The sequence below is a fragment of the Ptychodera flava genome, chromosome 17, assembly GCF_041260155.1.
Source record: "Ptychodera flava strain L36383 chromosome 17, AS_Pfla_20210202, whole genome shotgun sequence".
NCBI lineage: Eukaryota > Metazoa > Hemichordata > Enteropneusta > Ptychoderidae > Ptychodera > Ptychodera flava.
The window spans coordinates 14795226-14810197 of record NC_091944.1 but is presented as its reverse complement, the minus strand read 5'-3'; the positions used below and the strand labels follow the sequence as shown (position 1 = coordinate 14810197).

General features: G+C 37.8%; 1 protein-coding gene across 6 annotated transcripts in view; it reads left to right on the top strand.

Annotated features, from left to right (window-relative positions):
- Positions 1 to 14972, top strand: part of LOC139115543 (uncharacterized) — a 125273-nt gene that overhangs the window by 55434 nt on the left and 54867 nt on the right. For 2 of the 6 annotated variants that reach the window (XM_070677732.1, XM_070677731.1), the window contains exons 18-24: positions 1651 to 2004; positions 2995 to 3123; positions 5258 to 5392; positions 5818 to 5952; positions 12240 to 12374; positions 12807 to 12944; positions 13357 to 13479. In XM_070677732.1, coding sequence (XP_070533833.1) covers positions 1651 to 2004; positions 2995 to 3123; positions 5258 to 5392; positions 5818 to 5952; positions 12240 to 12374; positions 12807 to 12944; positions 13357 to 13479 — 1149 coding nt within the window. Of the gene's footprint in view, positions 1 to 1650; positions 2005 to 2994; positions 3124 to 5257; positions 5393 to 5817; positions 5953 to 6365; positions 6489 to 12239; positions 12375 to 12806; positions 12945 to 13356; positions 13480 to 14972 lie in introns of all 6 variants that reach the window. The other 4 variants (XM_070677733.1, XM_070677734.1, XM_070677738.1 and 1 more) reach the window with 4 other exon arrangements.

Sequence of the window (14972 nt, the reverse complement as noted above, 5' to 3'; positions counted from 1 at the left end):
GTTGGTAATAAGGATAAGGAACTTAAATGACATTATGACCCCTCTTTCTGCTGATATGTAACAGGTCCTCTTTTTGGTTCAGAGAACAGTACTATGTTGGATAATAATTTGAGTGTGGCTTGTCTTGAACTTCAATACTCTGTTTTTCCCCAGTTGGAACGCAGTGTCTGCCTGTCTGTCTGTTTATCTATGTGTATGTCAGTCTGCCCGCTCCAATCCATCCCATAGAGAACTCTGTGAAGCTGGTAACTTAAAAAATATACGGCCAAACATGATGAGATCATTCAAAGTGATTGGATGAACAGAATCTTGTTGGTATAACGGATATAATTTAGACAAATTTGCATTTCTAGTAATTGGTTTCATCATGCAATAAGTAAATGATATGTGTTGAGACTTTGCAATTATAATAATGATTTTATAGTGATATTATGGGCAAGGGTAGATGGGCATGGCCTATAGATTATGGATTACTGTAGTTGGGCCATCTATCAAATCTCAATGCATTTAATCAGACTTCTAAGGTACATTGGCAGTTTTAAAGGCCAGGGACTTGATCTCCAGCATCAAGTTTGTTCTAGTCTGTAAGAAGATTATGGAGTGTCATAGCCTTTTGTTTTCCTTTGAAATTTTAATCTAGTAGGTAAATTTCCTTGCAAGACAATCTGGCGCCAACACAGGCCTTTAACTGCGCTGCAAGTTCAATGAGCATGACCTGCTGATTGTTAGCTCATTTGCATATTTATGAACTCTGTAATTAGGCTACTTATTACTGGCTGAATGCTCTGAATTTGTTGGACTTCTGAGGCAGATTTGTCATGCTTTGATGAAAGTTTGAAGACTGCCACACATGATTCTTGGCTCATTTGTGTGTTGAATTAATGTCATTTATTGGGCTACATATCAAAGCTGCGTACCAAGATTTGATCAAACTTTTGAAATATGTTCATCATATTCATACTGAAATATTCATATTTCAGCACACTTATTGTCAGTTCATTTCCATGTTAAATGAATGTTTGAAATGTGGACATAATCAACAGTGAGTGCTCTGTTGTCCAGATAATTATTTTAACAAATGGGCAACTTGGCTTTCACCTTGATTTTCAACTTTAGTGTATAATTTTGTGCATAGTTTCTTAATTTTATTTTCAATTGTTTGCAACTCTTTGATATATTAGTTCAACATCGGTCCATAATGATACTTCTAATGAGCAGCATTAATTTTTTAAACTCCTGTTCAGTCCCAAAATGTTTTCAAGCCCTCTTAGTTATTCTTAATTTTCAAAGTCCCCTCAAATCTCATGCCTCATTCAGAGGTGATCGTGATTGCTGCTGGCCATTGGAGAGCTCGTCAGCTCTATCAAAATGCAATCAGCATACTTTACACAGTCCACAAACATTATCACATTTTTGATAAGCTCGTTGTTTGAAATATGTGTTTCACAAGCATCAGAGATCAGTCTTTCCTGGAGATCATCAGATTAAGAATTGGCTCATACATGTATTTGCGTGGATGTACAAAATTAGATCTAGTTTTGTACATCCATGGTATTTGCAAGACTGGGCAATCTTTGCTTTGAAATCATGAAAAATTAATTACTTATCTTACTTGTTAGCTTACAGTACAATTCATATTGATATTCACAGAATGGACATGTGGTGGACAGATCACAGTCGATTCTTACCAAACTGTGGACCTTTATTCCTCCAACTATCCTTTGAATTACAACAATGGTGATGACTGTATTTGGTACATCAGGACATCTCATCCAAATGACACATTGTCCCTTATCGTGGCTGATTTCAACACCGAATCATGTTGTGATTACGTCATCATCGGACGAGGCTCCAACAAGGACGACACATCACGGATAGCAACCCTATATGGTTATCATGCACATTATGAGTGGACCTCTGTTGCTGATGAAATATATATTTTGTGGCATTCAGATGGTTCTATCACTGGGTCAGGTTGGCATTTAGAGGCAAAGGCTCATGCCTGTGAGTTCTTATACTTGTTACCTTTTATCATTGGATTAGTTGTGATAGTATAATATCTTCTGGCATGATGTTATGTTAGAAGGCTCCATGTTTTTCTGTGCACATATACCAGTGTAATTCTTAAAGGTAGGGGAATCGATCCCGGAATCGAGTTTGTTGTAGTCTGTAGGAGGATTATGAAAGTGTCATAGTCTTTTGTTTTCCATTGAAATTGTAATCTAGTGAGTAAATTTCCTGACAAGACAATCTGACGCCTGAACCATGCCTTTAAGCTTTTAAGTTAACTGTTGATTTCTCATTGAAATTTTCAAGCTTAATGTTACATGGTGTCCGTTTGAACCCAATACTTCTTTGAAAATGATATACGCTGGGAATATTTTCAGTGGTATTCATGTTGATGTCAATATGACTGGTATCAATTGGCCATTCGATCAGGTACAATTTAAAGACAAAATTGGACATTGTACATAGAGATCAGCTGTTTCCATGAAGAAGGTCATTGTATACCTGGGAGTTGCTTACAAAAATATTACTTTGAAATGCTTTGTTTGCAAATTCAAAAACACCTTGAATACTAATCATCAAAGCATACGATCAAATATCGCTGATTGTATATTCCATCGATCAAACATCATGGACGGCTTGAAGTTAATTTTTTACATGGTTGTCAAAGTGGACAATCTGGTTTCAGAAAATTTGTAGCTCCAAGAAGGCACCTTGTAGCCACCTTTACCCAAACCATGCACTTAATTTTTTGTTAAATTATGCATATTTCTGAAAATCTGTAAAACAAATGAATATCCCATATCTGGTTTAATTTTCATGCAGTCAACTTGACCAAGCTTCTCAGTGACAGTGCATGAAAGAAATTTCAGGGGGAAATGTTGGATAAAACTATACCACCAAATACTAATTTATATATATATATATATATATTATATATATATATATATATATATATATATATATATACAAACACACTGTTTTCAGATATAACTCCACCCCCAAGCCAATGCAAGGACTACGAGTTTACTTGCAGTAATGGCACTTGTGTTTATCAATGGGATGTCTGTGATTATCAGCCGCATTGTCCAGATGGCAGTGATGAGATTTTCTGTGGTAAGTAGAATGCTATTTTGCTATGGATGATATTCAGCATATGCACAAATAATACAATCCTCGTAGTTTGTGTGATATTTAAAAAAGAGTTTTGAACCGCAGTAATTACATGTAAAACGATTATGAAAACTAGAAAATTAACAAACGTACACTTGGGCGGCACAAACTTTAAAACTTCAAGCAATATTAAATGGGGATTATTTGATAGACATTGTCATGGACAGTTTTCAAACACTTGGTTATAGAACTACAGAGATACACATACATCAGAGTCAGTCAAGAATCAAAATTGGAAAATTGATAAAACCTTTTCCCTTTCAAAAAAAAAAGGATTAAAAAGGTAGTGTGCCACTTTAAACTACAGATTGAGAAAGAAGAGAATTTTATCTTTGTGATCAGCAATATACATTTTATCACAAATTTTATCATAAAAGTCGTAGGACAATATAATTTATCTTGTAAGTGAATGTTATCAATCTGTTATTAAATTATAGAAGAAAGGCTAGTAAAGGGCATGAAAAAATGAACCACACATGCAGTTAAAGGATGACATTATTGTCCTTTGTGGTTTCATTAGAGACGGCCAAAAGAGGTGTAAAAAATTAAAAGTACAGTGAAAAGTACAATGAAAGGACTCGTTTTTAGCATTTATGTCCATTTAAAATAGAGGATTTGTGTGTAAGCTTAATTGAACTAACACAAAACTGTGAGTGAGAATACAACTGCAGTCTCTGCTATTGAATCAGGGCAATGAGATTGCTAATACATCGACATAAATCTGATTTAAAGGGGAAGTTCACCATGGATGATTTTTACATATGTGCTAGCTTTGTGGTCACTTACCCGGAAAAGCTATTTTTGCCATTTATAACTCGTGCGATTTTTTACAAAAAACGATATAGTACAGGAAGTTGCCCAATTTAATTTGAATCATGGGAAAAAAGCTCCAGGCTTGGAGCTTACATCACGTGATATGGAAGGGACCATCTTCCCATGGGTATGGCATTGTCCACTCACCAATGATCAAACCAGGCTGTGCGTATTGACCAGTACATAATTTTTGTTTATACTGAGTATCCTTGCATAAACGATGAATCACTTATAATAACTGTACACTGTCAGATTTTATTTGTTGCTGTTTAATACTGTGTTGCTGTGAGTGGACAATGCAACTCCTTTTCATCTCCTCAAACAGAGAATCTGTGTAGTGAAGTATGTAGTAATTTGGACATAGTTTGCATTTTAATTCAACTGCATAAAACTTGGTAAAAATTCACACTGATATTACTCATAACAATGCCCGTTTTTAAGTTGGGGAATATTGCAGATTACGCTAATTTACACATTAACAAAATTTTTACCTGTTGCTTTCTCTAAAAGAGTTCTGCAACAAATTGATGAATGAGCTACAGATCACAACCAGTGATCAGATTATTGAACTTGTATAAAAATTGGTTGACATATTCATGTCAGTCAGACATTGGCTGCATTTTTAATATTCATGAAGACTTTATTGCAATAAATTTTGTTTGATACAAGATACTACTTATATTGTTTGACATGTTGAAAGATACTGAATGAATGGGTGACCATGCATATATTTGAATCCAGTTTTAGACACAATCATCGCGAAAATGAATTAATGGTCATGCATCATCCTAAAAATGAATTAATGGTCATGACCATTAATTCATTTTCGCGATGGTTTTGTTCATCGTGTCTAAAACCGGGGTCGAATATATGCATGGTCACCCATTTGACATGTCAAACAATATAGTATCTCACATCAAACAAAATTCATGAAAAATGGCCAACTTTGTCCCTTTAATATACCGGTACACCATGTGATGAATACATACAGCAACTCTCACCTGGCATGAAGGGTTTGACACTTTCCTCCTACTGGTACGGTAATACTTATGAGTTGCAAGGCTTGACTGCATGGCAAACATTTGGCAATATGAAAACATTTTCACACATACATATACTGAAACACGGAAACATGCACATTTGGTATTTGATAGATTCACCTTACCCATCATACGAGACAGGAGTATATGTACATGTAGTTATATACACCTGTGCATACACTGAAACACAGGAGTATATGTTGTATATACCTGGTATTTTGTAGATTCATACGAGACGACTACACCATATCCCTGCTCCGGTCAGTTTCAATGCAGTAATGGCTGGCAGTGTATACCATGGTATGAACATTGTGATGGAAGCAGCGACTGCTATGATGGAAGTGACGAATGGTACTGTCGTAAGTAAAGATTAAAAATATTGGAAGCAAAAATTCACATTTGACACTGAACAAGAATATACATGTCAGCTTGCCTTAAAAGTTCCAATTTTGCATCTAATCTCTTGGAGATTTTATCATTTATGCACATTCATATCGCCTATTCCACATAATCATCCACACAGAATAGAAATCAACATAAACAGATAGCTATTCATGTTCACAAATCAAGGCCTGAGTGCCACAGAATAATTTTACCAAAGGTTTATGTCCTTTCTCCTCATAATTATTAGATTTTATAATTGTCTGCTCCCCAGCAATTTGCAGCAATGTGAATTGTGCACATAATTGCATAGTAACACAGGAGTATATATACATGTAGTTATATACAACTGTGAATCCACTGAAACAAAGGAGTTTATTTAGTGATACCTGGTATTTTGTAGATTCAAACGAGACGACTACGCCATATCCCTGCTACGGTCAGCATCAATGTAGCAACGGCTGGCAGTGCTATCCATATTATGAATATTGTAATGGAAACAGCTACTGCTACGATGGGAGTGATGAATGGTACTGTGGTAAGTGAAGATTCCAAGTATTGAAAGCAAAGATTCACATTCAACGGTGTAGAAGAATACACATTAGTCTGCTTGCCTTGAAAGCATCCTTTCAGTTAAACTCTGAGAGAATGCATTATGTTATGCATGTTGTTGTGTATTGCCAATTCCACAAAACCATCAACTCATAATGATAATAAGCACAGCAAGAGGTATCTATTCATACTCTGAAAGCAAGACCTGAATACTGCATAAGTTTCACCAGCTTTTAAAAAAATGTATGGTCCCCTTCATACACATAAATATTACGCTTTAGACTTGTCTGCTTTCCAATCTACTTAAAAGTAAATTGCAAAGATATAACATATTATACAAAACCACTGAAGTATTATACTGAGTTCATATCTGCCATTTTGTAATTTCAACTTACCCTGCAACTACGCCATATCCCTGCCCCGGTCAGCATCAATGTAGCAACGGCTGGCAGTGCTATCCATATTATGAACATTGTAATGGAAACAGCTACTGCTACAATGGAAGTGATGAACGGTACTGTGATAAGTACCTGGTAATATATTCAAAGCAAAGCAAAGCAAAGCAAAGCAAAGAGTCAAATTTTAATTCATAGCCATCTAGGAATTCTAAAGTCAATTTTAAAGAAAATTACAAATCATCACAAACCCAATTAATGAACAGGACTCTATCCTGTCTGAGAACTTGTAATCTAAGTACTCATTAACAAGTGGGGACTGTGTCATTAATGATAACTTGTTTATCAAAATTGACAGAGCTGTGCCTCATAAAGGGGATAGAAATTGACTGTGTGCTCAAAGGGTAAATAATGCACCATGTGAAGAATACATACAGCAACTCTCACCTGCCATTAAGGCAGTATATGCGCATCGAAAGTGAAAGATTTAAACTTTTGTTCAAACTTTGCTAAATGAAACTTTAAACCATTCTCTTATCAAATTAACAATAAAATAGAGGGGTCACCATGCGAAGTTTGGAACTAGAGAAACAAGTTGCCCAAAATTTGGAGATCTTTGAAATTCAAAATGGCTACCACCCCTGTGTTAACTCTATGGGAAAAAGTTAAATTTTGGATTTTTGAAAAACTAAGACGATGAAAATTTTCTTTCGCCAAGAGCTTTAAAATGAGCCCCTGCGAGTAGTATATCATAAAAGAGTTGTAGAAATTTGAAATTCCGAATAGCTGGCCCTGAGGCGCATTCTACCTTAAAGGGAAACCTAAGTCCAGCGACATTGACCGTTTATCCCTTCCAAAATCACCCTTGAATAAAATGCAGCTCAAATTTGCAACATAATTGCACGCGCCGACGACTACGGAGCGACGAAAAGAGACATTGAAGTAGACGACATTTATGGAAATGAGCTCGGAATCCCATGGGCGCGAAAGGGCTCATGGGAGGAGCGTGCGTGACGTCATCGGCGATACACGAACGTGTGTGACAGCCTACCAAAGCATTGGAGTCTATGACTGCAGGAGTGCAGTTCTGCACGTTACGACTCTTTAATGCTCAGTAGCATAAAAAATAGTTAACTGTTGTTCAGTTGAGTGCAAAAATCACTCAGGGAAGAACAAACGGAGTCAGCTTTTATCGTCTTCCCACAGAACAGCTTTTTCGAAGACAGTGGCTAAAGAAAGTCGGGCGAGTTTAAAAATCTGTAAAAGATACAACGTTATATCCCTTATCATGTTCTTCAGGTCGGTAATACATAGTATTATTATACACCTGCGTCTGTAACTTATGGAGTTTCGTCGTACAGTAAGTTACGGTATCAGAAGACGCGGAGTACAATAACTTTAGGTGTTATTGGACGCTATTTGACCTTTGACCTCAAAACACTTTTACGTCAACACGGAGAAAAAGAAGAGAAAATTTCACATTTTTTACAAAAATATATACGTCTTAGCATTCAGTACTTCCAAAATCAAATCGTGGTCAGTCCAAAACTATGAATTCGAGTGAAATTATGCTGCTGACGTACAATTTCTACCGTGTGCACTGCGCAGCGCGGGTTGAAATTTCGATCTGCGCGCTTAGCGGACGCGCTCAACGCGTTCCCAGTCTGCTCGCGATCGCTCAGTACAGTGCGCAACGAGCATCCAAAAGACGCCTTAATTTCGACTGTTTTCCGTAAAGTTGGACTTAAAAAGCGTATAATTCCCCTAATACCGGGATTTATGTCCGAGTACATCGTACGCTTCGGTATTGTCCTCGACGCGAATACCTCCGCTGCACGATGTACTCGGACATAAATTCCGGTATTTGGGGAATAACCTTATATTATTGAATGTTCTTTAGTACGACCAAACATTTCATTACCTGAACTAGTAACGTAACGTTACTAGTTCAGGTAATGAAAATGTTTGGTCGTGCTCAAAGAACATTCAATAATACAACGTTATGTTCTAATTCTTTCAGGATGATTGTTTTATAAGGGATTTCGGGATTCTGATACCGATACAAGACGATACTACACAATGCTGTTCGTATGCTGAGTCAGCCTACTATCGCCGGTTTTAACCAGATAAATATTAATATTGGCGATTTCGGGAATCCGTGGCATTTTTAGGCCAACCGAATTTGAATGTCGAAATCCAAGATGGAATTCTGATATATTGTCATATTTAATTCCGTGATTGTCGTTTTTAGAGTTGGCATTTCCAACATCGGCTTTGACATGTAATGCCGTGCATTACACGGCCAGCTTATATATGATGATGATATTAGAGAACGAAACGTGTATAAGCTCGAAATCCAGCACATATGCAATGTTCGCACGAAACAAGTGAGAAGATGTAAAGACCATCGCTTGGCAATATGCTAGGAATAAATCGAATATCGAAATTTGGTGTAGCACAGGAAGTTAATTCGTTTGTCAATGTTGCATTTGTAAAGGCGGAGCCTCCTTTTAAAGGGGCGCGAAGCCGTCCGTGGTTGCGTTCACTGTGTAAGTGGAACCAAATAGGCAACACGGGGGCACACGCTCCAGAAAATGCCACTTTTTAGTTGTTTCCGGCCGCAACAGGGCAGAAAACTACCAAGCAGTCAGTGCGAAGCTGCTGCCAATCAAACTCTGTGGTTACATTCAAATTCTAACGCAACTGGAAGACGATTTTTTTAGGAAATTCGAGCATTGGTGTTGGGGAATCAATGACCGTTGGCGATTTGAACCGACCGTTAATCAAACGCTAACCTTGTATAAACTCTGTTTGCAGGATTAGCAAAAGAAGCCAAAAGGTTGAGATCAATTTGTGTAATTAATGGTATAGAAATCAAACATCATACTGGCCAAGTGTTTGACTGGGAGGAGAACTCCACTAATGCGAGAACCTGGAATTGAAAATTGCGGCTTTAATGTTGACCTTGACCTGGCGTCACAAGTCGGACGGCTATGCCAAACATAATAAGTTTTACAGTAAATGAAAGTTTCAGTCAGGCATACTTAATTACAAACGAGTTACTCAGCTTTGTTTCCGAAACAGACGGCACGGCACATGGTCACCATGCTCCCCCCATCCCAATAGAGCTGTTTATTGAGTTGCGTTTGCCAGAGTGGACAAAGTTTCAGGGTAACTACTTTTTGGCTAGATGCGTTCCTTATTCAGAATAAAATAATTGATGGGGGTTGATAAAGACGTAATTAATTTGCAGTTCTCTACAGCTCGATGTCTTTTCTTACTTTCTTTTTTCACTTTTTCTGGGATCAAGAAGTGCCTTTATGTAACTATCATCGACTGACAGCCGTTCTAGATCCATAGCTGTCCTTGTGCCAGACTTTCAGATCAGCCTCAGGCTGAGTTAACAGCGGCTCAGCATAGACACTAACTTTGCAGTTTTATCAGAAAGTATCACAAGGGCAGGAAGGAGCGCGCTTTTTACATGTAGACACCAGCTATTGAGGAAACCGTCGACAGTATAGGCGCGGATGGATGTTTTGTCTAAGATGTATCAGTCTCAGTGAGACGGGATTATCACTAAAATGAAACATTGTCGGGTCCAAACCAATATCGAAAATCGCATATCTGAAATAAGGAGCAGTGTATCAAATTGCAATATTCGATTTTGTTGCACGCATAAGACAGAACACGTCGCACAAGAGCAACTACTTCATGCTCAATATTGCTAGTCAACACTCGTAAATATCAATTTAAAGCCGATTCCACACAAATGTTTTTCTCTTTCCAAACTAGAAAAATGCCTGGCCGCAAAATGTATCGCGCACCTCGCGCAATTTAAATTTGCGAATTCGTTCACAAAATCGCAGCGGTTTATGTAAAATTAGCTTGTAAACGTCATTTCCTTGGGTCTGAAATCTGTGACAAAATGCAATTTAGACATAATTTATCATGTCTTTCTCTGATTTCCACATCGAAATATGGTTGGCCTAATAATGCCACGGATTTTCGGGACTCTAAAATCCGAAGACGAAACTACACAAAGCGTCTCTTATCTTGACATCCCGGGTCTGCCACATCTCCGATATATAACCAATAGATATAGGCAATTTCGGGACTATACCTTGTAATATTGATATTACAAGATATTGGAATGACTTTTTGCCTACTGTGTCTCGGCGCGCCGGGTGTGAGAAATCGCCGATATTATATTTACCCGATAAATATCAATTGCGCCAGAACCTAGGCTAATATCGATACCAGATGATCCTAGATTTACTTGCACTGTGTGGTGTTGGCACGCTGGGTCTGCGAAATCACGGATATTTATCCGATAAATATTGGCGACTTAGGACTTTAACTCTGATACTATAGACAATACTTTGTTAAATTGTGGGTAAATATCCGATGTATATCAGAGATTTCACCACCTAACCGATCTGACCACCCGACTACCTCCCTGTCCGACTCTTAGTTCAAAAATAGTATCCATGGCCGGTAGTCAAGAATACTGTATGTTTTACATTATTGGATTTATTAATGCACGAAATACATTTTTTACAGGTAAAGCATTTTTTTTCATTAAATGTCCACACGGGATTTCGTCGAGAGGGCCGATTGGATATCATCGGGACTCGGGAGGCCCTTGCACAAATTAGGGCCTACATTCTTTACATGTAAACATTTTTACTTGGCGATCGGGACTTGAACAGAGGACATATCGGAAATCATCGGGAGTTTGGGCTGGTTTTGTATGAAACATATTCCTTACAACAAGCTTTAAGACGATACTATTTTTTTAAATAGCGGGCAAATATTCATTATATCGGCGATTTCATCACTTTGTAGATCTGAGTAAGTCCGACTTCCTAAGTTCGACACCAGCTTCGAAAAACAGACGACACCATAATAGATTTGTCGAATCGCGAATAAATATTTTCTGATACATATAGAAGATTTCACAACCTCAAAGATCTGGCCAAGCTCGACTTACACGGTAACACATACAATCAGTCAATCATTCCGTATCATTCACGAACCAAAAATTTATTTTAAGCGATTGATACAGAAAACTCTGTTTTAGAAACGTAGCGTTGAAGGATCGCAGGGTCACCCCAGAGGGTCACTCAGTCTCTCCAATCCAGTTCGGGGTCTGTACAAGAAGCACAGTGACTCCCTCCGCTGAATCATACACAAAACGCAAGCAACCAAGATATGAACGATGTTTTGAGATGCTTTCTAATTATTACATATCTTGGACAGGTTCAAATTAGTATGGTTTGATTTCAGTCAGGGAAAAGTAATACTCGATGTCAGAAGTATCGCTGTCCGAACTCTCCATAGTCGTCTTACGAACGCGCTGAACTGTTCACAGTATCTCCTCCAGCTGCAAGCTACAATCGTCTGTATCGCCCATGACGTCACGCATGCTTCTCCCATGAGCCCTTTCGCGCCCATGGAATTCCGGGCTCATTTCCATAAATGTCGTCTACTTCAAGTTCTCTTTTCGTCGTGCCGTAGTCGTCAGCGCGTGCAATTATGTTGCAAATTTGAGCTGCATTTTACTCAAGGGTGATTTTGGAAGGGATAAACTGTCAAAGTCGCTGGACTTAGGTTTCCCTTTAATGGAGGGTTTGATGCTTTTCCTCCGACCGGTAGCACTTGTGAGTTGTAAGGCTTGACAGCATGGCAAACATTTGGCAATATGAAAACATTTTCACACATACATACACTAAAACATGGAACCATGCACATTTGGTAGTCGATAGATTCACCTTACCCATCATACGAGACAGGAGTAATATGTATACATGTAGTTATATACATCTGTGCATACACTGAAACACAGGAGTATATGTAGTATATACCTGGTATTTTGTAGATTCATACGAGACGCCTACACCATATCCCTGCTCTGGTCAGTTTCAATGCAGTAATGGCTGGCAGTGTATACCATGGTATGAACATTGTGATGGAAGCAGCGACTGCTATGATGGAAGTGACGAATGGTACTGTCGTAAGTAAAGGTTAAAAATATTGAAAACAAAGATTCACAATTAGTGCCGTACAAGAATAAACAAGTCAGCTTGCCATAATAGATCCAATCCATGCAACTAATCTCTTGAAGATTGTATCATTTATGCTTAGTGACGTGTATTGCCAATTCCACACAACCATTGACACAGAATAGAAATCAACATAAAAGATTGCTGTTCATGTTCACAAATCAAGGCCTGAGTGCCACAAAATAATTTTCGCCTCCCTTTAATGAAAGGTTTATGTCCTTTTTCCTCATAATTATTAGATTTCATATTTGTCTGCCCTTCCGCCCACCATGTCGATTCTGCACATCTCATACAGGTATATCGAAACATAGGAGTATTGAGTATACACTTTTGCATATATTGATAGACAGGAATATATTTGGTATGCACATGATATTTTGCAGATTCATATGAGACGACAACTCCAGGGTATCCCTGCCATGGACAGAATCAATGTAATAATGGCTGGCAGTGTTATCCATATTATGAACATTGTAATGGAAACAGCTACTGCTCCGATGGGAGTGATGAATGGTACTGTGGTAAGTGAAGATTCCAAGTATTGAAAGCAAAGATTCACATTCATCGGTGCAGAAGAATACACATCAGTCTGGTTGCCTAAAAGCATCCTTTCAGTTAAACTCTGAGAGAATGCATTATGTTATGCATGTTGTTGTGTATCGCCAATTCCACAAAACCTTCAACTCAGAGTGACAAGTAGCACAGCAAGAGATGTGTATTCATATTCTGACAGCAAGACCCGAATACTGCATAAGTTTCACCAGATTTTTAAAAAATGTATGATCCCCTTCATACTCATAAATATTATGCTTCAGACTTGTCTGCTTTCCAACCTACTTAAAAGTAAATTGCAAAGATATAACATATTATACAAAACCACAGAAGTATTATACTAAGTTCATATCTGCCATTTTGTAATTTCAACTTACCCAGCAACTACGCCATATCCCTGCTACGGTCAGCATCAATGCAGCAACGGCTGGCAGTGCTATCCTTATAATGAATATTGTAATGGAAACAGCTACTGCTACGATGGAAGTGACGAATGGTATTGTGGTAAGTACCCGGCAATATATTCTACGCAAAGCAAAGCAAATCAAAGAGTTAATTGTAATTCATTGCCATCTAGGAATTCTAAGTCAATTTTAAAGCCAATTTACAAATCATTTTGATTGGCTCGTATTATGGAGATGTCTTATATAACGGACATTGAATATATATCAAAGTAATGCAAGTAAGGAAAACGTGATTGTGCCAAATATGGTCTCATCAGTTAGCAAAACTGTTAACTGTTTTGACTCTTACACTCTTTTTGGCTTAGGTAGGGGGATAGACAGGGACCAAGATGAGTCAGAAAGAGGATTTCTATGTAGTGGAGAGCTTGATAAAATACAAATTTTTTAAATCATAAGAAGTGGCGGAAGTCTTAAAATGGACATACAATGGATAGACTTTACCTGCTTCATTTCATGATTACGTTCATGCCCATCAAGCATAAAAAATCCATCATTAAATCAGATCTAGATAGCCCGGAAGATAAAACAGCATAGCACAGCAGAAACAAAAAAATTTCACACTGAACATAAACAACAAATGTATCAGTTAACCAAAAATACTCCAATTTCCAACCAACTGACGTAGATGTCCCATACCAAATTTTAAACTACGGTACAAATATTAAACTCTTGCTTTTACCACTATACACTATTACTTCATGTCGTAATAGGGCTTGTTTGCAATTCTAAACCATGCCAGAACAATGGAACATGCATTGATTATGGGAGTGTCTACTACTACTGCATCTGTGAGGAAGGATTCCAGGAAGTAAATTGTGAAATTAGTAAGCTCAAGGAATGAAAAGCATAAAAAATCCATTGTTAAATTAGATCTAGATAGCCAGAAAGATAAAATGGCATAGCACAACAGAAACAACAAATTTCATACACAACACAAACACAAACAACAAATGTATCAATTGACTGAAAATGCACCAATATTCCAACCAATTGACGTATGTTGCACATCAAACTTTTTAAACACAAATATTCAGTGTTGCCGCCAGGACGCGCCCTTGCGACAATGTCCCCAAAACGGAACCTGTTGTCCCACACTCTATCGTACTTCGCCCTGGGCGCACTCGTGAGTCGACTGTGATAGGTGTAGTCTGCAAGCAGTATCTGTCACTGACGATGATCTTTATTTTGCATAATTATTTTGAGGCTTACACTTAAGTACTTTCAGAGCTAGCAATATGATTAAAAGTAATTAAAATGGTGCACTTGATATCATAATTTCCTTGACTGTAGTCTGTCTGAGCTCTGATTTGCGACAGATATGGTATACTGTTTCAATTGCCTGAAATTCAAGCATAGTGACGTGGTCCCGGTAACTTGAATTTTGTTCAGTTAAACTAATGTGTTACGAAATAATGCAAAATTTGATTGACAACTGCTTGTTGTCCCCAAAATGTACAAAATGTCCCCAAAAATAAATGGTAGTGGGACACAGTGTCCCCTGATCTAAAATTCCTGGCCGCAACACTGAATATT